We start from the raw sequence: 23,550 nt of genomic DNA, 5'->3' as shown, positions 1-23,550 counted from the left end.
CACGGTGAAGTGCCAATAATTCTTGGAAGACCATTCTTAGCAACTGGCAGAGCATTGATTAATATCCATCAAGGACAACTAATTTTGAGAGTAGATGAAGAAAGGGTGATCTTTGATATGCAAAAATTAATGAAATACAATAATGAGGAAACTTCCTCACCATGTTTCGACATTGATATATTAAATAAAATTGATGGAAGAATATCAAAACCAATAGTTAGTCAATGATCCACCCGAGGATTATCTAACTGACATTGACTCAGGATTTGGTGAAGAATCCCAGCAAGAGCACGAACATGAAGACTCATTCGGAATCCATGAAGAAGAAATAAAATAGGGAAAACCTTACTCTTCTCTTGAGCTAAAAATTCTGCCTTCTCATTTAAAATATGTTTTCCTAGAACCTGAATCATTTCCAGTCATAATTTCTTCCTCTTTGACAGGTGAGCAGGAACATCAATTGATTGAAGTATTGCGAAGGTACAAGAAAGCAATAGGATGGATATTTGAGAAATAAGAGGAATCAGCCCTGCTATTTGCATGCATAAAATACGATTGGGAGATAATTCAAAACCAGTAGTGCAACTACAACGGCGTTTGAATCCTAAATTACAAGAAGTGGTCCAAAAAGAGGTAGTTAAACTTTTGGATGCAGGAGTAATCTACGCAATCTCTGACAGTAGTTGGGTAAGTCTAGTACAAGTTGTGCCAAAAAGGGTGGAATGACAGTTGTGCAAAATGAAAAAATGAGTTGATTCCAACTCGAACTGTCACAGGATGGAGGGTATGCATTGACTATCATAGGCTCAATAGTGCTACCCCAAAAGATCATTTTCCTTTACCATTTATTGACCAGATGTTAGAAAAAGTGGCAGGGCATAGTTTCTATTGTTTTTTTATGGTTATTCTAGCTAAAATCAAATACTGATTACACCAGAAGACCAGGAGAAAACAACATTTACTTGCCCTAGCGGGACATTTGCGAAGAATGCCTTTTGGTCTATGCAATGCCCCGGCCACATTTCAAAGATGCATGACATCTATTTTCTCAGACATGATCGAAAAACGTTTAGAGATATTTATGGATGATTTCACACTTTTTGGAAAAACCTAACATTAGTGTTGAAAAGATGTGAAGAAACAAATCTGGTATTAAACTGGAAAAAATGTAATTTTATGGTGAAAGAAGAAATTGTTCTTGGACATAAAATTACATCATATGGCATTGTAGTTGATAGACTGCAAAGGTCGATGTAATTGCAAAATTACCACCTCCAACCACAGTTAAAGGAATTAGAAGTTTCTTAGGTCAAGCAGGATTTTACCGAAGATTCATTAAGGATTTCTCCAAAATCACCAAACCAGTCGTACAATCAATGAAGCACAAGTAAATTACGCCACAACTGAAAAAGAATTACTAGCTGTGGTATTTGCTTTTGATAAATTCAGAGCTTATCTCATTGGGTCAAAAGTATGGTCTTTACAGATCACTCAGCACTAAAATACCTCCTTGCCAAGAAAGATGCAAAACCAAGACTCTTAAGGTGGATACTTCTTCTTCAAGAGTTTGACTTGGAAATCAAAGACAAGAAAGGTTCAAAAAATCAAGTTGCTGATCATCTCTCTCGGTTAGAGAAGCCACCAAGTGAATTAATTGCAATTCAAGAAGAGTTCCCCGATGAGCATATTTTTTCAATAAAAATAGTTGTTGATCAAAGTCCTTGGTTTGCTGATTTAGCTAACTATTTGGTTGGAAAATGAATTCCTTATGACTATTCTTACCCAAGGAAAAAGACGTTATTAACAGAGGTAAAACATTATTTTTGGGACGATCCTTACTTGTTTAAAATTTGTGCATATGGGATCGTGATAAGATGCATTCCAGAAACAGAAATGAAAACTATCTTGTACCATTGTCACGATGGAGCAGTTGGAGGTCATCATGGACCAAATAGAACAACAGCTAAAGTGCTAGAAGCAGGATTTTCTTGGCCCACCTTATTCAAAGATGCACGAGCATATGTGTCATCATGTGGTCAATGCCAAAGGATGGGCAACATCTCCAAAAGGATGGAATGCCTCTCAACTCTATACTTGTTTGTGAAATTATTGATGTATGGGGTATAGATTTTGTGGGTCCATTTCTTTCATCGCATTCATGCCAGTATATATTAGTGGTCGTAGATTACGTGTCAAAATGGGTTAAAGCAATAACCACTAGGACAAATGAAGCCAAAGTTGTGTGTCAGTTTCTTAAAAAGAACATTTTTACTAGATTTGGAACCCCGCAAGTAATCATTAGTGATCAAGGTTCACATTTCATGAATAGATAATTTGTAGCCTTGTTATCTAAATATGGGGTCATACACAAAACAGGCACACCATATATTGCACAAACAAATGGTCAAGGTGAGGTATCCAACAGAGAACTTAAAAGAATTCTATAAAAGACCGTGGGAGCCTCGAGAAAAGATTGGTCCTTGAAATTAGATGATGCACTTTGGGCCTATAGGGCTACATTTAAAACACCTATAGGAACTTCTCCATATAGACTCGTCTTTGGAAAAGCTTGTCATTTGCCTGTTGTGTTAGAGCACAAAGCATTTTGGGCAATTAAATCTCTTAATTGTGATGTAACAAATGTTGGAAAAAATCGATTAGTGCATATAAACGAACTTGAAGAATTTCGCCTGTAGCTGAATATGTGGATATTGTCTCTTGTAGTGCTCAACTGTTATGGATCAAGAAACAACTAGAAAATTTGGGTGTGTTTACAGATTGTGTGTCATTGTTGTGTGATTATACAAGTGCTATAAACATGGCAAAGAACCTGGTACAACACAAGAGGACAAAGCATATTGATGTGCGACATCATTTTTTGAGGGACAATGTTGAGAAAAGGCTTATTTGTATGAAGCTTTGCAAGATGGAGGATCAGGTAGAAGATATCTTCACCAAAGCACTGAGTATAGAACACTATGAAAGATATTGTCTAGAGTTAGGGTTGATCAAGCTCAACTAAGGACCTGGTCCCTCGATGATTGGCTATGCAAAGAAGGAAATGTACATTGCCAAAAAGTATTTTCTAGCGGCATCTAACTTAATTCTATACCGTTACAAATATACATACATGGCAGTTTTAGGAGAAAACAAGTATAAGTTACATTGCACTTCTAGGAGGTTTTGCTCAAATTTTCAAAAACCGTCAAGGAACCTGGTTCCCGTGACTCAGGTTAGTAGTGTCTTCAATACTTATATGTTTTTTAAACTGCTGAAGTGTCATGTCATTAATTTATTCCTGCCTCTCTCTTAATTTTTGAAGTCCCTATTAAACCTTTTTTGAACTTACTCGCTGCCCCAAAAAAAACATTTCCTTCTCTGACACACAACTAAAACCGATTCTTTTCCTCTAAACCAGAATCAACCTTGTCTAAAAAAAGAATATCTCTCTTCAAATATACTAGAAGTGAACCCAAAACTGTAATATTCCAAAATACTAACTCCATCTGAATCAAAATCTCAAGAAGTCATTGGTAGTTTTCTGTGGGACTTTAACTAAAAGGGAACATGATAGATCTAATATTCTAGAGAGTGAGGCTGAAATTATAGCTGAATTTGTAGAAGCCTGGAAGGATGGAGGAATTGGTGAATGTTCTAAAAAATAGGGAATTGAATGAGGTACCTGATCCTCTAGTCCGTCTCAGGATATTAATTCTGATGATGACTTTTCTTTTTGGTTCTGTGTTTAAATGAATTTTTGATTCAGTAAAAAAAATGGTGAAAAGAAGGTCGATTGTTGATGAAGTGGTGTCACTTGCTGATGTGATGTATTTGGAGGATGAGGAGAATAGTAAAAAATCTCCACTTGTTAGAACGAAATCTAAGAAGAGCAAAATGGAGAAAAGAAAGTCAGATGAGAAAGATGCGACAAATGATAAGAGTGAACAGATTGAGAAAGAGAAGAGGCAGAGTGTTTGATTTTGAAATTGCTGAAAAATAGAGAAACTTCTTAACAGTGTTGAGTTCCAAAAATAGAATCACCTCTTTTTTTCTCCAAGTCCCAAAGTTTATCAAGAAGAAGTAAAACTTCTATGCTGATTTGTCTGTTACTGACGACGATACTCTGATATTGTATGTGAATGGAACTGGGTTAGATTCATAGTATTCCGACTGATGGTTCAGCTCGTGTGGAGAGGTAGTGAACTAAGTCCTTGTGGTCCTATAGCAGAATAAAATGCTCAGTTGAAGGGTGAGAATGAAAGATTGGAAAAATAGGTGGAGGACCCAAGAGAGCAGATGATCATTAATCAGAGGACTACGAATGAACGAGTTGACGAGCTCATCAAGGCCTTAGACACTTAATTTTCTTCCTGTCCAGTGATCCATGTCTTTAACCCCTTCCAAATTCCCTCAAATTCTCATATTCTTTTGATATATGTATTTGATGATACTGGTACTTTAGTTTTTTAAATTTTCATACTCTGTCTTGTTGAAACTACTATGCTTTTGTTATAATTACTCTACTATAGGCAGTCACTCTATTTTGTGCAATGACATTCACTTGTTGTTCCTGTTATTATTTATTTTGTGTTACCCAAGTGGCATGTGTTAATATTATTGAACTTATTTTTGGTTGTATTTCTTCTGTTATTCCTTTCAATGATGTCAAAAAGGAGAAGTTACATAGGTGTCAACAGGGAGAGGAACAAAATTGAATTAATATATGTTGTGTTGTGCATGAAACATAGGTCGGTTTCGTAGGGGGAATGTTGTTCTTAACATCTTGATTATAGGTCTGATCCGTAGGAGGAACATGTAAGGAATCTGGTTCTTAGGGGGAATATCAATTTTGGATTTGTCATTATCAAGAAGGGAAAATTGATAAGTTATGTTATTTCATGTACTCTTGAAGAACCAGATAGGGACCAAATGTGATCATTACATGTAAGGAATCAGGTTCTCAGAAGGATATCAATTCTAAGTTTGTCATTATCAAAAAAAGGGAAAATTGATAAGTTATGCGTATTTTGTTTTGATGATTTGACAAACTTCATGAGAGAACCATATAAGGAACCTGATACAATTAGTTCTCTTGCATTCAAAGTAACTAGTCAAATGTTTGGTTCAGTTCTCATTGAAATCAAATAAGGGAATAACAGAGGGAACAAATAGGGATCAATTCATCTGGTCATCGTGCAGTCAACTCTACAATTATAAAAGTTGTTGCACTGTACCATCTGATAGCAATACAACAACACAACTATAGCTTGCTAAGGCCAAACTAAAGGACACTCCCTTGCATCATCTCTCATTTCCTCACTCATATATTATCAACATGAGGCAAGTGGTTTCATTCAACACTTGCAAATCCAAAAATCATATTCTCTCAAGTGCTAGCCACCACAACCTTCAAGGCTCTGTCTCAATAACAAAGATGCTACAACCTCAAGGACCCGATCCAGAGATTGAAGATATCTTATGTCCTTAGGTTTGTTGAGTCTTTGTAATTTTGTTCATCATTTGTAATCCTACACTACTTACAAGAAGTGTCTTTGTAGGACAGGTTTCAACCATTGTTTGATTTGGTTTCTTGACTAGAGTTAGTCAAGGTTTGTTGCTTTGTAATAGAGTTATTGCAAAGTGCTTAAAATAGAGTTATTGTAAGGGATGAGGTATTAAGAGTTTAATTCCTAGATTGCAATAGGTTGTAATCTGAAGTTTGCTCGGTTTAGCGGAATTGAAATCCTACTAAGGTATATAGGTTTTATGTAAATATTGCATGTTCTTTATATATTGTCTATTTACTGTGGGAACATATAGAGAACCTGGTTCCCTATATTGTTTGACTTTTATTTTCCGCTTATTAACTGTAGGAATAGATAGAGACCTGGTTCTCTATATTATTTGGTGGACTCCTAGTTTCTGTGGTGGTGGGGAAACATAGCAAAGGGACAATCTGGATAGAAAACTTATACAAATAGGCCGCGGAAAGTAGCATTGATATAAAAATGTATAGGTAATAAAAGAGGAAGAGAGAGAGATGCATAGATAGGGATGGATTGGTTGGGTTACAGACTATAAATGTATTTGTTCGTGATGATTAATAAAAAAAAATATTTTCACAACAAAAAAAACTATAATTGATACAATGAGTTTAGTGATGAGAACATAAAAGTTGATCCATAGATTCTAGTCTACCTTTAACACCTAGTCCGAACAACTTTTGTTTATGAAATTAGCTAGCTGAAACATGTCTATTTAACCATGATTAAATAATAAAAATTACAAATATAACAAAAAATTGGAAATATTATGTATTTTATGGGTTTAATTGAATCCATCATTTTCTACCGCATAAATATACATGTAAGGTCTCTAAACTATCAATAAATATATATTAACTTCTAAACCATAACTTTACAAGATTAACGAATTCAGTAGCAAAACTCTTAGAAGTAGAATCCGTCAAATTTAAATTTTGAATCTATTTCAATATATATGGATGCGTTTAATTTGTCCCATGCAATATGCTAGTTGTAAGTGTAACATGGGTGCATGTGAAAGAATTGAAGTTCACTTCTAGATACTTGGTATATTTAAAAAAAAAAAAAAACAAAGATACTTGGTATTATTATAATTTGGTCAAATTTGAACAATAGTACGTATACACGAATAAATAAAAATAAACATATCGGGATTAAGTCGCTTTCTAGAAGACCAGGAACGGACGAAACTATTTCTAATGAATTTGTAATGAATTATATAGTGTAATGAATTTTCCGCACAAGGTAAGTGTACGAGGATTACTATTACGGGGATAAAACACCTACTAAAATCATATTTTATCTTTTTTTTTTCCCTTTATAAACAGGGCTATAATATAAGATTTTATATTATACACCGTATTTTCATTTTTAATGCAAGCCGGCATTATACGATCTGGAGTAACTTTATTCATTAACCAAATAACTCAATGTTTTAAGATAAACGACAGGAAAAGAAATTGTACTTTTTGTAACGAATCTAGAAGACTAGAAGAGTGAAGAAAAAGGTGACATTATGTTAATTAATGCAACAATTGTCTATATATAATTCTATAATGATATAGCAAAACGAACTCATATGACGTAACATGTTCATGCATAATTCAAGAACCTTAATCCAGCACATTAATTTTACAATTCTGTTGGACGTCACATGCACAAGTAGTAGTTGTTCTTATAACTATAGCAATAACTAAATTGAGACATTCTAAGTGGAGGACCGGAGCTAGGGTATTAGGTATATGTTCGGATGAATCTAGTAGCTTTTTATTAGATCCTATATTTATTATAAAAAAATTCATTAAATATATATATACATATATAATTATGAACACATAGCTATGAGTTCGATAGCATGAGAAATTTTAATTCATGGCTCCGTCTCTCTAACTACGATTAAAGTGGCAATTTTATTGGCGTACTTTTTATTTATTTTAGGGAAATAGAATATTTCATTAATACTAGAACTGTTCCATTGTACTACAAACCAAAGTAGCGTCACTTAGGACACCCAAAGTAACTAGTCGATTACAAACCTCAGTAGGTAAATATTTAACAAAAGTAGATTTTTCTTCTGCATCCTTTTCCAGAAATTCGAGCACACAAAAAAGGTGGAGGAGCAAATATTTTAGTTTTGTTAAACGTGGTTAGATGAAAGGCTTTTGCTAGGTGATGCGCTACTGCATTTTCTTGACGGAAGTTATGCCTGATCATCGTCCCCCTCCCTTGGAGCATTGACAACTTGCAAGCATTAACAATAGTGTTAAACATGTTATTTCCCTGATTCAAGCTATTGATTATATTGTAGGGAAATGACACGAGTCAATAACGATAATACTACAATAATATTATTTGTAATCAGATACACAAATTGGCTTGAGTCTTGCTGGACACTGTTCTAAAAAACTATTTCAGCGATGTAAAATATTTCCTCAGGATTAAACAGGTCTACCACTATTTAAGAGAATACAAGAATTAGCAAAATACTAACAATAAATCCAGCAAGTTGGAAGAGAAAGAGCAACTAATATCTTATGTCAATTTAAATGTTATAGAAGAAGATATTTTGAAGGAGAAGGACGTATAAGAGGGAAAGAAGATAAAAGAATTTCTTCTTTTGTTAATTATTAGTTTTTCTTGGTGTTTTGATGATTGAAGAATGATGGCCTAATCATGATTATATATAGGCCTAAGGAAAGATTTTGCACAAGACAAGTTTTTTACTTACTTGTCAAATTTCCTTCATGCAAGATGCCAAACCATCTTAATGCAAAATGACGCTTGGCTTAGCAAGGCTATTTGTCAAACAATCTTTTAAAAGAATGTCACATGTAAAAACTCTTGCCATGTACCAATTATCTAAGAGTATCGATTTAGCCACAAGACTTCATGCAAGAAGTCACTTGAAAATAGATAGGATACTTGAAAAATTAAAAAGACACATAACTATTTAAAATTTTAAAAATACTACCACACATATCAGTTGAATCTGTTTCTATCCCTAGCGGATAGAGATTTCATCTTCATGGAGCGCCAGTAACTCTGTATGAAGGGGTGAAGGTGCATGTGTTAGTCTATCAAAGCCCATTATCCAATATGGTGGATGGTTTCTGGAGCTTTCCTGCAAACATGACACGTTTCATCTATATTGATGCCAATTTTCCTGCATGGAATTCTGCCATGCATACCCATCCATAAAAAATATATTTTGTTAGGACAGTTTAAATTCCAGACCCAACCAAAGTCTTTTGTGGGAAGCGTCATACCACTAATCAAAGCATGGCATGATTTTGTGGTAAGCAACCCATTACTGGAAGCTTCCCATATGTGAATGTCCTAACTAATACGAGGCAAAGGCAGCGAAATGGAATAGATCCTGTTGCTGATATTGTTTACTTATAAAACGGTACAGTTGAATTTGTTACGTAGTTTATAGACAATCGAACTGATTCGATCCAAAATGATAAATAAATTAGATTAAAAATAAGACTTAGCGTTAAAATCAAAGGAAATAACAGGCCTGGTTTCGGGAGCAATGCTTCTGAGGACAGAAGTAAGAGTAATATCAAATAGAAAGTAAAGTTGTATTATTTAGCTTGAGAATAAAGTGTAGCATAAGTTTTGCTAAAGGTTTCTTGTGTCTACAATGGTTGTTGAAGCCACTATTTATAGCTATACCTAGGAAACAAGATCCTAGGATCAAGCCCCTCTTAAATGACAATAAAAGGGGGTCATTGATGAATATGTAACGACAGGCTATGAATGCCAAAATTCTCTGCAAGGGCTACTAGGGAATATTCTTCATTTAATACCATCTGATGACAAACATTCAACTCTCTCCCATTGATCGTGTTTCCCTCGGGGTTTATCCAGTGTCAACTGCAGGTGTTGTTCTAGGTCTTGGTTCTCACTCGATTTGTCTTCCACGTGTTACACTATCATTTGATCATTTAATACGAACCGATTTTACCCTATATAGATAGTCCCCCTTCTTTCCGGTGACATTTCTTTGTGTCACCGGGAAGTTGGTGAAGATTCCTTTCTTGGCAGGAAATTCTCTAAAGCCTTCATAACAATCTCTAACGCTTGATAAGACGCATGTCTCCTCACATTTAATACCCTGAACACATGTTGCCCCGTGATTCAGAAATATTTTCACCGATTCTCGAGGTAATCATGGCCATGATTTCTGCCGTCTATATTTTACTTATACTCATCACTTTACCTCTTTCACTTCCAAATCCCTCATAAATTCATTATTTTCTTTGCTCTTTAACATTCTTCTGCTTTTATCTCTTCCCAACTTCCTTCGCTCTTAACCCATAAACTCTTTATTATCATGGCTTCTTTTACTGAGTCCTCTCAAAACACTAGTCTTCTCTTCTGTGGAGACCCAAAGAGAAGCAAAGATAAAGAGGTCAATGTTGATATTGATCCTCCTACAATGAGCACCATCATACCCAAACACTTGAGCACTGTTTATGACTTACAAGAGCAGTTCCCTTCTGCAAATCCTTGAACTTGGCATGTTAGCAGGTACCCCTCTTCTATTCGCCTTCCAGTAGTCCTACTGTGAAGGATGAATGTAACTGCTATGACCGAAACAACATTGCTTGCTAACCCGGTGGAGCGGGTTACATTTACCAAGAAGGGTTTTACGTATGTTTATACTTGCCCTTCACTTTGGGTCCGTTTTCTTTGAGCGCAAGACATGACCCCATGATCTTGGAATTATGCCACTGGTTGGAGCAAGTAGGCCTTTTTGTGTGGCGACCGGTGGCTTGTCTGTTCTAGGTGTGCACATAGACGGGGAAAACCCTAACCCTAACACATATAATGAACCTCTACTCCCCCAAAATTTTCCGCGGGGGAGTAATAAATTTCAGCAAGTGTGGCCACCATGCTCTGCTTACGAGAATGGATGATGACAATGACCGTGGGTGGATGAAGCGGTTTGTCGTCATCCATCTTTTCCCGAATCATGGAGTCGTTCATGTAAGTTTGTAATATATCTATTTCTCCGTAAAAGGACTGCTCTTTGTCATTGCTAACCCTTTTGTTTTTGTTATGTCAGCTACCCGGTGGACACCACCAAGGGTTGAAGACTGGACCAATGGGTTCAGAAGATTCTGGATATTACTACGTTGGAGACGCGTTGGTGGAATGAGATAGCCCCCAAATACGGGTGGAAGGCCAAGAACCACGGTAAACTACTTCTTTCTACTTTCGCCTTTGCATGCATATAAGAAAACTTGCTAATCATACCTTTTTGTTTGATTCAGGACTCCCTCAGGGTTCCATTACCTTTCTCAAAGTCGAGGTTTTGGCTGATCTTGTGGAGGCTACGAGGTTATTGCAAGAGGCTCTCACTCGGAGCGGTGCCCTCGGATCTGCCTCCGGTGCAGGTGCTTCCTCTTGGTGTTCCCAGCTAGAGAACAAGCAACAAAAAAGGTGGCATTTTTCCTCGGCTAGGGAAAAAATAAGAAAATAAAGAAGGCCATGCCAGAGCTGGCCACAGCCACTGTGGTCATTGATGATGATGAGGAAGCTAATGATAAAGAGGCTCCCCTTCAATGAAGACAACGACCTTCATCAGCTTAATAGAATGCTCAATCTAGAGAGCTTAGAACCCCAACCAAAGGCGAGGTCCGAGCAATTTGGGGCGAAATAGAGATGGTAGAGAATACTGATTCCGGCATTCCAGTCCCTGTTGATGCTTCCGTTCCTGTGAGGTCAGAAACCCGAACTCTTCTGCCTTTGGTTGATGAGAAACCAATAATCAGCACTGCCCCTAATGCAGTTGTTTCTCATCCTACAACACCATCAGCTTCATCCCCCTCCTCACCAGCCGCGCCTTCATAACCAGCAACTGCTACATCTCTTCCATCGTCTACCACTGGTATACCCTGTATTTCCGTACATAGAAGTATGCCATAAGTAAATTAGTATAAGCTGGAAAATAAGATGTTACATCCCACATTTTCGTATGTTAATATTTCGTCGTAAGTTAATCGACGTAAGTTCGGGAAAGAGATTATTTTGAGATTATAAGTATTATGCTATTTAAAACAGGTGATGAGTAAATTTGTGAAGGTGAGAGGGTAAGAAAATCGAAGAAAATAAATTTCGTCGAAGTTTGACATGTTGGGATAAAATACGGCCCGAGCTAAAATACCCAGTATTTATAGACTAGTTTCATACAAGGTATCAGATGACCATGATAGTAAGGTATATAAGGTGTGTTAAAAGTGAGTAGTATTTTAAGTAATTTGAGATAATTCTTAATTATATGGATAATTGAGTAATTATTAGTTAATGGGGGATTAACAATTAACTAAGATGTTGGTGGTTGATTGGTTGAGAATGGATAAGCTAAAAGGTGGCAGCCATAGAGGTCTTGAATAAATGACTCATTAACCACATGCTAAGGTGGCTTATTTACGTAAATTATGGGGCTTAGTCATCAAAGATGTGGGGCCTACGCCCACTTAGTAAAAGACATTGCAAAGAATCAAGAAAATGATGTTTGAATCAAGAACTCAAGGTCACGGCTGGAGAAGCTCACAACTTTGAGAAATTTATAAGACTTCTCCAACTCAAGTAACATGAGGAATTTTTATAACATCTTCAACCAATTCATACAAGGATTCCAACGTTAGCAACGTGAATCCAATGAGATTCCAATGAAATTTCTTAGCACCTTAGCACTATTAGATTTTTCAATTTTAAGGAAGTACGGTGCAATCTTTCTCAAGAATATCATATGGATTTTCTCCCTACTTCGATCAGCCGTTACGTATTGTCGCAATTGATGTGGGTTAGAGGTATTATCAAGAGAATTGGTCCGGGTATGTTAAGGCTATCCCTTCTTTCTTTTGGCATAATCCATACGACACAAACGAAATGAGCAAATGCACAACTTTCATAAATGACTCTATTCATAGAAATTCTAGAGATGCTTATATTCTTGATTCCCTAAATGTCTTATTATTCTATCGTCTATTTCATGGGTCTCAGAAAATACGTAAGTTGATAAAGTCAATATCATGATATTTTAAGGCAACAGAATAACTGAAAGCTAAAACTGAACTGATGATATAATAACTGAAAGCAACTAGGAGTCAAAGATAATCTAAAGATATGCTTACATGCTGATATTATCAACTCTCTCAATATAGTAAGTAAATTATTTGTCCGGCTTTATAAGGCTCGGTATGTGTAACTACTCTGCCGTAGTAGGCTCGCTCATACACGCTCGGCCATACTAGGCTCTGTATCTCGGCCATTCTAGGCTCACTCATAGGCACTCGACTATAGTAGGATCGGTACATAACTCACCATCTGATCAGAGGTTGCCCAATAGGGGCCTGCCCATCATTTATAGCTCGATGGTGGTGAAAATAATGTAATATTGTATATATAGAGACTCTCTGCTCTCTTGGCTGAAAGAAGACAAAACTAAACTGAATATGAATTCCTTATAAGGGAGAATGTTGTAACTTATGAGACTAGAAAAATGTACATAAATTCAGGAATATGAACTTCTCTTTATGTCTCGTTATCAAACACATGTAGTTACTGGATCATGCCAAAATGAAGGAAAGGTTTAGATTTAACATACCTTAACTCTGTTAAGTACTTAATACCTTCCAAGAAATTCTTCAAACAACTCAACTCAATCTACCAAAGCATAAGGAGATTCAAAATCAGTGCTGAGTAAAAGCTAAGTCCGCAACTTAAACTAGTAGCTCATTTATGTAAATTTGGGCAGCATCTCCCCTATAACAAGAGCCTCCTCCAATACCATAGACAAACAACAATGACCAGAGAAATCCATCAATACAAAATTTTCAATAATAAGACACCATAAAACAACAACAAGTCAGAGCTATTTCACGACGAGCGGCAAGCTCCAATTGAAATTTGTATACCACATATCACCCCTTATAGACATCTTACTTTAACTCAATGGTACCATTAACATGATAATGAATTCATTTATCAATGATTCAAGCCTTATACCATATGTTTATAAGAAAGAAAATAAGCCACAACTCCAATTATCCTCAATTAGCAACTTTATTCGGTAGTTCATATCTAGTCCATCCATTTAACTTAATCAATGTCGAGATAACCTTAAACACATGAAATAAAACAATATAATTACCTCCTACAGTGGATGCAATTCGAAATCCATATTATATTTATCTTACAACAGCCCAACACACTTCAATCACTTCATACCCAAAACGATAACTATAGTAGTGTCAAACACCCCAAAACTATTACAAAGAATGATTAATCCACCATTTCGCCATTATGTGGTGTTTCTCCATACCATTTATCCTCCATAACTCCATTAAACAACAGAAAAATAACAGCCCAAAAGCAACACGAAACAACCCACAAACAGTCCACTACAAGTTGAATAACTCGAACTCACGGCTTTCGATCACCATCCCTTGAGTTCTAACTATTAAAAAATAAATTTATCAACCTTCCTTAATATTTAAAGCTTAAATACAGAAATTAGACGTTTTCGTAACTATGAAGTACCTTCCAAAACTCAAACTACAAAGAAAAATAAAGGCGATATACCGATACTTACGTCGTAGGAATCGTTCTAGTGTTATCGCTTCTTTATTTCGTACCCGGGATGTTAATATTCTTGGAAACCCTTGTGGAGAGCTTGAGGATAAGTTTAGGGGTCTTATTCTGGTCGTGGTATGTGGAAAAGTGAAGAAAGGGACGACATAAGGCCTATACATATCAATTTTTGAAAAGTCAAAGAGGTGCTAGATTGTCACCCTATTATTGGCTCTTATTCAGATGCTTATATCTTTTTATCCGTATGTCATATGAATAAACGGTTAAGAGGGTTAGAACCTACATTCTAAGACCTTCAATTTGGTATATAATATGGCCCAAAAAGACCTCCTATAACACACAAAATATATTACTCAAAAAGCTTTAGTGACCCACCTACTTGTCACCTATGCAGTCTGCATAGTCTCGCAAAACTGCAAATATCTCTCTGCTCATATGTCGTATCGATAAACAGTTTAATGCTTTAGAAACTAGAATTGTATATATTCAATTTAATATGTGGATCATCCCTTAATTTCAAGTATATTGGGAGAAAAGCTCTACTACATTTGACCTAATTTTCAGCACATTTATGAATGTAACTTTGATGACTTTTGTCAACTTTTGTTTCACAACTCTCTTGACTTCAAAAAGTAATACGCGGCTATCATAAGCCTAAAATATCTCATAATATAACCTCCTTATCACGTTAATAACCCTAGTCTCTCCCCGAAGTACATGTTATAACATTCCAAACTTATAGACTTTCGACGAAACTTATTTTTCGTCTATATTTTTTGCTTCTAAGCCTTTAAACCCTCTTGGTAATTGTTATAAATGATCTTAAATATTTGTAACCTCCATGGTAACATGATTAACTTAATTTATGTAATTTCAAAGACGATCTCATTTCTGATCTTACATCAATTGACTAACGACGCACTCTCACGTTTGAAAATATGGGGTGTAAACTTTTCTTCATGGAGAGCCATTTATTAAACGGAAAACATCTGAAGTTAAACGAATGAATACAATTGAGAATTTGGAATTTTCCATCGTTGGCAAATTTTTCTATGGATGCCAGAAATTCAGGAATTGCGTAAGTTGATTCCTAGTCAATGTGGGATCAAATGAGAGGTTCAAATTGGATTGTTGCACAATAGACATGTCTTGATTAGATGCTCACTTCTAGAGGACTATGTTAATGTGATGTCAAAGGATTCCTACTACATCAAAGCAAGAGATAGATATGAGTACCAAATGAGACCATTGAAGTATGATGAGTGGTTCAATCCTAATGAAGAGACACCAATTGCAATTGCTTGGATTTCATTCTCAATACTGACACCAAACTTCTTTGTGAAGGAGTCTTTGCTCTCACTAGCATCAGCTATTGGTAAGCCCTTACACTTAGACTTAGCCACATAAAACAAAACTAGACCTTGTTGTGCACGTGTTAAAGTTGAAGTGAATCTATTGGCAGACTTGCCTAAAAGAGTGCAATTGCAAATTGTTAATGAAGTTATTGGAAAGGTTAAGTCTAAGTATATTAATATTCAATATGACTACATGCCAAAATATTGTAAGGAGAGCAAATTGCAAGGCCATAATGAAGTTGAATGTAGAGTTTTGCATCCTGAATTACATCCCATGGTTGTCAAGGAGCAGGACGTAGCTCATGAACAAAGGCAGGAAAAGAGGAAAAATCAAGATCCACCAATTAAGATTCTATCTTGTGGCAAGGTGGTTGGGAACAATATTCGTATGTGGAAACAAGTTAGGGACAATCGTCCAAAAAAAGATCAATGAAGCAAGTGGTAAGGAGACAACTGGAAAAGGGATTGTTAATGTGGTACACAAATGTAATAGTCTAGTGCAAACTACCAACAAATATGCATTGTTAGAGGAAGGTGAAGTGGAAGAAGAGAATCAAAGAAAGAATGAGGCAGTATTGAATGGGGAGTTCAAGGAGAATACTGAGGCAAGCAAGACAAGAAGTTAAAATCCTACACTTGCTGGAAAAGCTACTCCAAAGAAGAATGGGATTCAAAATGCAGCTAAGGAAAATCTTTCTAAACCTAGTCTACCAGGGATTCAGGATGAAAATATAAAGGAATCTACAATTAAATATGTACATAGAAAATTTGATACGAGTAAAGAAGAGGTGAAAGAGTTGAATGAGACTATCAACCAGTCATGTCAAGAGGTTTTATCTCAAACCCTAGATATTTCTGCAAAGAACAATGTCGTAAATAACGAAATAACCTATGGAAGATCATTATGGAGTGATGAAGTGGAGAATATGGAGAATATAAATGATGGAAACAATGCTGGAAAGGATGCACAAAAAGAAAGAAAGGAGAACCAAACATGTAACCTAATTCAGGATGCTACTGTAAACCCTAGTGGTTTTCAAACTAAGGTTGATGATAATTTGAGAAGCACAATGAATTTCAAGGGATCTAGGTGGTTTGAAAGATGCACAAATTCATGCTGAAGAAGGTACAGATTGTGCACAACAACCACAATCTATAGATCAAAGCAACTTCAATAGAATAGTAAACCCTAGCTTGCCTTCTAGGGTTAACTGTGTATCAAGGATCGATGTAGCAGGTGCAAAGGGTTTTGGGATGGTTGTTACTAACCCAAGGAAGGTTATTAATGATACAACAGGTTCAGGCAACCAATTTGACTCAGGCATGTCCCCTGGAACCAATGCAACAGCAAAAACAACTTCTAATGAAACAGTAAACCATAGATTGGAAGTTGTTTATGATTTACAAAGAAAAAGGAATGCGTAGGTGGTTTCTAAGGGTGTTTTAGGTAATAGAAAAAGCATGGGAAAGGATAGTGTGTGGTGCAATAAGGGAAATTGGTGCTGAAGGATGTAGTGGGGAATGCGCTACAAATTTCAGAAACTAGGTGTGATGATCCTTGCATTTTAGCTGGAAAAATATTCAGTGTTACCAGTGGTATTCTAGCTAAGGGCATCTTGATTAATCAGAAGGGTCAAAAGGAGCTGGGAATGGTTGCCAAGAATCGTGAACCAAGCCTTTGGCAGTTTAAATTGTTAATGATGACCAGAATGACCATGAAGATCTTGGGGAGGAATTGATGAGGAATATGCAACATCTAACTTTCAACAAATTTCTCAAGAAGGAGATCTATAACCTAAAAGTGATAATAAGAATAAATCAAGGGCTAAAGTAGCAAGGAAGCAGAAGGAGAAAACTGTACTTGTTAGGGTACAACCAAATAGGAGTGGTCTTTCAATTTCCAAATAATGTCGATGGATAATGCTTTAATTTTGAATGTGAGGTCATTTAACACTCAAAAATCATTTCAAAGGTTAATTAATTTTTATAGAAAGTACAACTTATATTTGATTGGCTTGATGAAACCTTGGCAAGACATCAACAAACTTGAAGAGTATAGAAGGATATTGGTTATTCATTATTCTACTACCAATATGAATGGAAAGATATGGGATTTTGTTGATGAAAATATTGATGTTGAAGTCCATATTCACATGGAACAACAATTAACACTTAAGTTGTTTCATAGGATACTGGGAAAAGATTTGATTGTCATTCTAGTTTATGCTAAGTATGATGATGTGGAAAAATTGAGTTATGGAATTCACTATATCATCTTGCCTCAGATATGGTTGTATCTTGGTTTGTTGGAGGTGACTTTAATGTCATACTGACTGAGGAGGAGAAGTATTGTGGACTTCCAGTTTATCTTAGTGAATGAAGTAGAAGATTTTGCACATTGTATTGATACTTGTGCACTTTATGATGTTGGATTCAAAAGGAGCTTGTATATTTGGTGGAATGGAAGGTCAGATGATGCTTGTATAATCAAAACACTAGATAGGTACTTGGCCAACCATTAATTTCAATACTTGTTTCCAGTGCTGGAGGTTGAACATCTCATAAAGTATGGGTTTGATCATGCTCCAATTGTATATGCCATGCAATGTTAACACTGTCCAGGTGAAGAAGCCATTCAAATTTTTGAATTTTAGGTGAAAATGACTCTTTTTGGAGTTAATAAAGGAGAACTGGAGGGAAGATGTAGTAGGCAATCCTTTCATCACATATCAACGAAAGCTCGAAAATGTGAAGAAGGCATTGGCAGCATGGAGTAAGGAGACTTTTAGTGATACCTTGAAGCAAATTGCCTCACTTGAAGATGTCATCAAGGTTCATGAGGTGGAGTTTGATCTCCATCCAACGGCTCAAAATAGGACAAAGCTTCACAAAGTCCAAGCATATCTCACTAGATACATACACTTAGAGGAGGAGTTTTGGAGACAAAAGCTGGAATGCAATGGTTCAAGGACAGGGACAAGAATACCAAATTCCATCATGCACATGTTAAGGGGAAGAGAAAAAAGTTACAAGTTTATAGAATCCTTGACAATAATGGTAATTGGCTTGAGTCACAAGAAGACATGGCTAAGGAGGCAGCGGAGTTCTTCTAAGCTAAGTTCACTGAAGAGAGGGTACCAACCAACTTTGACATTGTGAGTCATGTTCTAGGATGGTTAGTGAAGAGCAAAATTCAAGGTTATGAGAAGAACCTAAAAGAGAGGAGGTAAAGCAGGATGTTTTTTGTTTGAATGGTGATAGTGCAAGTGGTCCTGATGGATTCACGGGCCAATTTTATCATTCTTGCTAGGACATTATAGGGGATGATGTGTTGGATATGGTTAAAGCTTTCTTTTGTGGATTAAAACTGTCAAAGTTCATTACCCACACAAATCTAGTATTGCTGCCTAAGAAGAAAAATATGGCTACATTCTTTAACATGAGGCCTATCAGCTTTAGACATTTTTCTAACAAGATAGTATCCAGGGTGTTACATGAAAAGCTGGTGAATCTCCTACCTACACTTATCTCACCAAATCAAGCTGGATTTGTGAAAGGAAGGAATATAGTGTAGAATATATTGATAACACAAGAAGTTGTTACTAACATTAGGATGAGGGGAAAACCATCCAATGTGGTGATCAAATTGGACATGGCAAAGGCATATGATAGAGTGTTTAGTTGTTTTTTGACAAAGGTGTTGAGGCAGATGGAATTTGGAGAGGTATTCGTTGACATGGTGTTTAGATTGGTCTCCAACAATTGATACTCAGTGTTGTTATATGGACAGGCTAGTGGCTTCTTCAAATCAACAAGGAGGGTCAAGCAAGGTGATCCTTTATCTCCTACATTATTCATAATGGCAGCTGAGGTGTTATGAAGAACTCTAGATGCATTGTTTGACAATCCAGACTTCGTTAGATTTGGAATGCCAAAGTGGAGTCATAACATCAACTATCTCTCATATGTTGATGATACAATCATTTTTAGCTCATCTCACTATGGAGAAATTCAATTGATCATAAATGTATTGGAGGAGTATGAGGTAGCCTCTAGGCAAAAGGTTAACAAGGAGAAGTCTTCATTCTATATGCATGAAAATGTACCTGCTGAGGAAGCCAACACTATACATCTTATCACTCAAGTTCAGAGGAATCAATTCCCCTTGATCTACTTGGGATGCCTTATCTTCTATAGTAGGAGGAAGAAAGATTTCTACAAAGACATCATCTTCAAGGTGCAAGAGAGGCTTCAATCTTGGAAGGGTAAGCCGTTGTCCATAGGAGGAAGGGCAATGTTGATTGCACATGTACTTGAAAGCATGTCAATCCATAAATAAAAAGTGGCAGTTCTTTCTTTTGGTATAACAACTGGATAGGTATTGTATCACTTTACCATTCTTCAGTTCCTGATCATTGGTATGATGAATCAAGCATACATGTTTATGAGGTTGTGGAAGATGGGCAGTGAAATGAAGGCATGTTGAGGGACATTTTGCTTGAGGAACTAGCTGAGCACATATTGGAGAGTATTGAACCCCCTCAATGTCATGACATGGAGGACAAACCTTGGTGGCAACTTGAGTCAAAGGGGCAGATTTCAGTAAAGTCTGCCTGGAAGCTATGTTGCGCGGACTCTCCGAAATGTAGTCGCACCCGTGTCGGATCCTTCAAAAATGCACTACTTTTGGAGGATCTGACACGTATCCGGCCACATTTTCGGAGAATCCGAGCAACATAGCCTGGAAGTACATTACGAAGAGAATACAGGAGAGCAAGCTATACAAGTTCATTTGGGTGAAGGATTGCCATTTAAGATCTCATTCTTCATGGGGATGTTATGAAAGGCAAATTTGCTACTTGATGAAAAAAGTAGAAGGATGGGACATATATTTCCATCTAGGTTATGTTGTACGAACCCTAAAGAGGAAACACTAGCACATGTTTTCTTTAGATCTCCAGTGGCCAGGTTTATATGGAAATACTTCAGTGCACCTGTTGGGATCAATATTGAAGGAATGCTGCTGATTCAGGTGAGCAATGAATAGTGGAGGAGGCAGTCAACACAAGCCTCAAAGCAGTATATCAAGCAATGTTATCACTGATTGTTTGGCATTTGTGGAAAAAGAGGAACTCTACCATGAATGGAAAGAATGTGTCTATTAACAGATTGATCTATCAGGTTTCTTCCTCTATTCATATGCTCTTGAAGGTAATTAAGAAGGCCAACATTCACAGGTGTTACTGCCAATTGGTTGGACTTACATGACAAGTTGAAGGTTCATATACCTAGATTGAAATATACTAGGGTTTTGTGGCAACTACCTCCTACAAGATGGATAAATTGCAACACTTATGGTGCTTATAGAGGTAGCAATGGTAGAGCTTCATATGCCTTTTGCATTAGAGTTGGTATTGGAGACTTCTTATATGCCCAGGTAGAGGAGATCCAGGATGCCACCAATAACATAGTTGAAGCCAAGGCTATTCTTGAAGCAATCAAGTAAATAAAACATTCCCAGCTCCCTCCTTGCTTAATTGAAACTGATTCACTATTGATGAAAAGAGTGTTGGATAAAGTATGGGAACCTCCTTGGAACATTATCAGACAAGTGGAAGAGATCAACAAGCTTATATCTTGTTGTGTGGTTGATATAACACATGTGCTAAGGGAAGGGAACAAGATAGCTAACCACCTTGCCAGCTTGACATTGGAGCAGAATGCAATTATCCAGGTTGCATCATATTGTGAACTAGACACTCAAGGGAGAAAGATAACAAATAGTGATAAGCTCCAATTGCCATACATTAAGGTGAGGAAGGCTAAAACAACCACTCAATGATGAGGAAAATTGAAGAATTGGAGGACTGGAGATGGTCGGGGGAATTAGTATGGACGGTGATGATATTGAGGACACCCCAAGGAGTTGCTGGAAATGGGGATATACACATTGAACTTCCTACTCAAATCTGTAAAGAGTACAGTAGGGAGTTATTTTTTACTATCATTGTATGCTATTTTGCAGGTACACAAGTAGGAGTTGGATTCTATGTGTTAGACAAACCTATTAGGGTGGTATTAGCATCAGTGATGCTCATTCCCTGTAAGAGTAACCAATGCATAGACCAGCTCAATTAAACTATGATTGAGATGAGGAAGAAACCTCAAACATGGCATTCAAGGTGGAGATCAAGTGTAGACACTATCATGGAATGTCATTTGGACCTAGCGATATGGCATGGCCACTACTTCATCTTTCTTGAGCTCATATAAGTGAGCACTAGTACCATTCTTAGAAGCACAATGGACAAAACTACTAGTAGGAACATCACGCTGCCCAATTTTTACAACTTGGAGCAGCGGATTTGCAATGTATTTGCGGGCTGAGGGGTTGCAGTTTGGAGGACATGCCAATCACATACAACTTATTTTATACATGAGGAAGGTACATGTGACTGGCTTTCACACACACACACATATATATATATATGGGATCACTCATGATTTTTTGTCTTGACAAAACACAAGATCAATAAGCATGCATTTCACTGGCCAATGATGAGGATTCTAATTGCGCATGGTTTAGCTCATTATTTTACTTGGCCATGTATTTATGTCTGGTTTAGGCATCAAAAGGAACAATTTGGTCGAGTGGCTATGAAGTGGTTACATCTAGAATCACGCGTGAAGATTGACTATTCTTGCAGCTCTTGGTACACTCTTTGGGACAACATTCATTTGGCTATTGCTCAACTTTGATAATAGATGTGATGTATTTTCATGTTCTATACTTCTACATTCTGTGAGACCTTTTAACATTTTTTTGTTTTTGGTTTTTGATATTAATAAAAAAACACCATTAAGCACCCAACTTAGTGGTATATTTACTTAAAAACATCTTAAACTTTCTTTTTTTAAAAAAAGGAAAATGGTATTGATGGTTTTATACTTTTTGACAATTTATTTATAAGTTAACCTATATTGCTAGGAGTTGTTTGATTTTATGAATTAATTACATAATCATTGTATAAAATTTAGTATTGGTTTATCCAATGTCTGATTTGTATTTTGAATCATAATCATATAACTAATTCAAATATAATCCAATACACTATCTAATATATTATACTACTAACAACATGAGATAATTTATCCATTGTATAACTTACAGATGCACAAAGCACCTAGGGACAAAAGTAATCTTATTTCTTTTAGAAGTACATGAAGGTCAAATATCCAAAAGTATAATCATGTTAAAATTCAAGTATTACTAGCATGATTCCCTAATCTCTACATAACTGTAGTGAATCAACAGGATTAGATGTTTGCAGGATGAAAAATCCACATAGGAGACAAATACTTCTATTTCATTAGAAAAATGAAATGATGCAACCCAGGAAGGGCTAACCAAATATTTATGTATAAAATAAAAGCTGCTGATGTAAAAATGTTAGTCGCATTATTGGCACACATCTGAAATTTGATTCCCCAATTTAATTTCATAATAAAAGCAACGAAAAAGGGATTGTGCTTAGGATTTACTAGACCAGCTTCAAAGATATAATATATCTCAGCAAATCTGAAGACTAAAAGCGAATTTAATTTACGAGCAGATTAACACCTCCCTTCCCATCAAATCGAACAAAGGGGGCTGCCTGAATTTCTACTCATGATCAGATACAAAGAAATAAACACATCAAAATCTCTTAAATTGCTTTAAGGAGTTTCAACATTGTATATACACAACGTAATTTTTAGACAAACAATATTCCAATGAACTCCTTGCACCCCTAGCCTCACCCTTAGCTTATAACATGACATATTCAAAGCACTAAAGAAAACAACTACTCAATCCTATAAAATTTTAATAGGAAAACTATATATATGTTCTATTATTTAAGATTGAGAAAAAATGGAATGAAAAAAAGGGACAAATTTTGGAAGGGCTCAGAGGTTTGCTTCATGTGTTCAAAGAAGAAAACTGTTTTAAGGTTCTTTCTCATACAAGAGGTGTCAGAAATTATAAAAGCATCATCATCTTTGCT

The 23,550-nt window shown here is 36.2% G+C and overlaps 1 protein-coding gene and 2 non-coding genes across 3 annotated transcripts; 1 reads left to right on the top strand and 2 right to left on the bottom strand.

Annotated features, from left to right (window-relative positions):
* The first annotated feature begins 19,433 nt into the window (after positions 1-19,433).
* LOC138878353 (uncharacterized) lies at positions 19,434-19,975 on the top strand. The gene is made up of 2 exons (XM_070158020.1): positions 19,434-19,770; positions 19,884-19,975. Exons 1-2 carry the CDS (start codon positions 19,434-19,436, stop codon positions 19,973-19,975), a joined length of 429 nt encoding a protein of 142 aa, XP_070014121.1.
* Positions 19,976-23,029: 3,054 nt separating this feature from the next.
* LOC138878819 (small nucleolar RNA snoR77) lies at positions 23,030-23,162 on the bottom strand. The gene has a single exon (XR_011402594.1). It is a non-coding gene; the product is annotated as a small nucleolar RNA snoR77 (small nucleolar RNA).
* Positions 23,163-23,449: 287 nt separating this feature from the next.
* On the bottom strand, positions 23,450-23,550 carry LOC138878814 (small nucleolar RNA snoR1). Its single transcript, XR_011402590.1, has one exon. It is a non-coding gene; the product is annotated as a small nucleolar RNA snoR1 (small nucleolar RNA).

The sequence above is a fragment of the Nicotiana sylvestris genome, chromosome 9, assembly GCF_000393655.2.
Source record: "Nicotiana sylvestris chromosome 9, ASM39365v2, whole genome shotgun sequence".
Classification (NCBI taxonomy): Eukaryota; Viridiplantae; Streptophyta; class Magnoliopsida; order Solanales; family Solanaceae; genus Nicotiana; species Nicotiana sylvestris.
Note: the sequence above shows the minus strand (reverse complement) of the source record. Positions and strands in the feature narration are given on the sequence as shown.

What these genes read in the sequence shown, in the direction of transcription:
- LOC138878353 (XM_070158020.1), top strand. Translation starts at nt 19,434, where the DNA reads ATGCCAAAGTGGAGTCATAACATCAACTATCTCTCATATGTTGATGAT. An exon ending in GAGGCTTCAATCTTGGAAGG is followed by an intron (nt 19,771 to 19,883) that starts GTAAGCCGTTGT and finishes ACAACTGGATAG; the next exon opens with GTATTGTATCACTTTACCAT.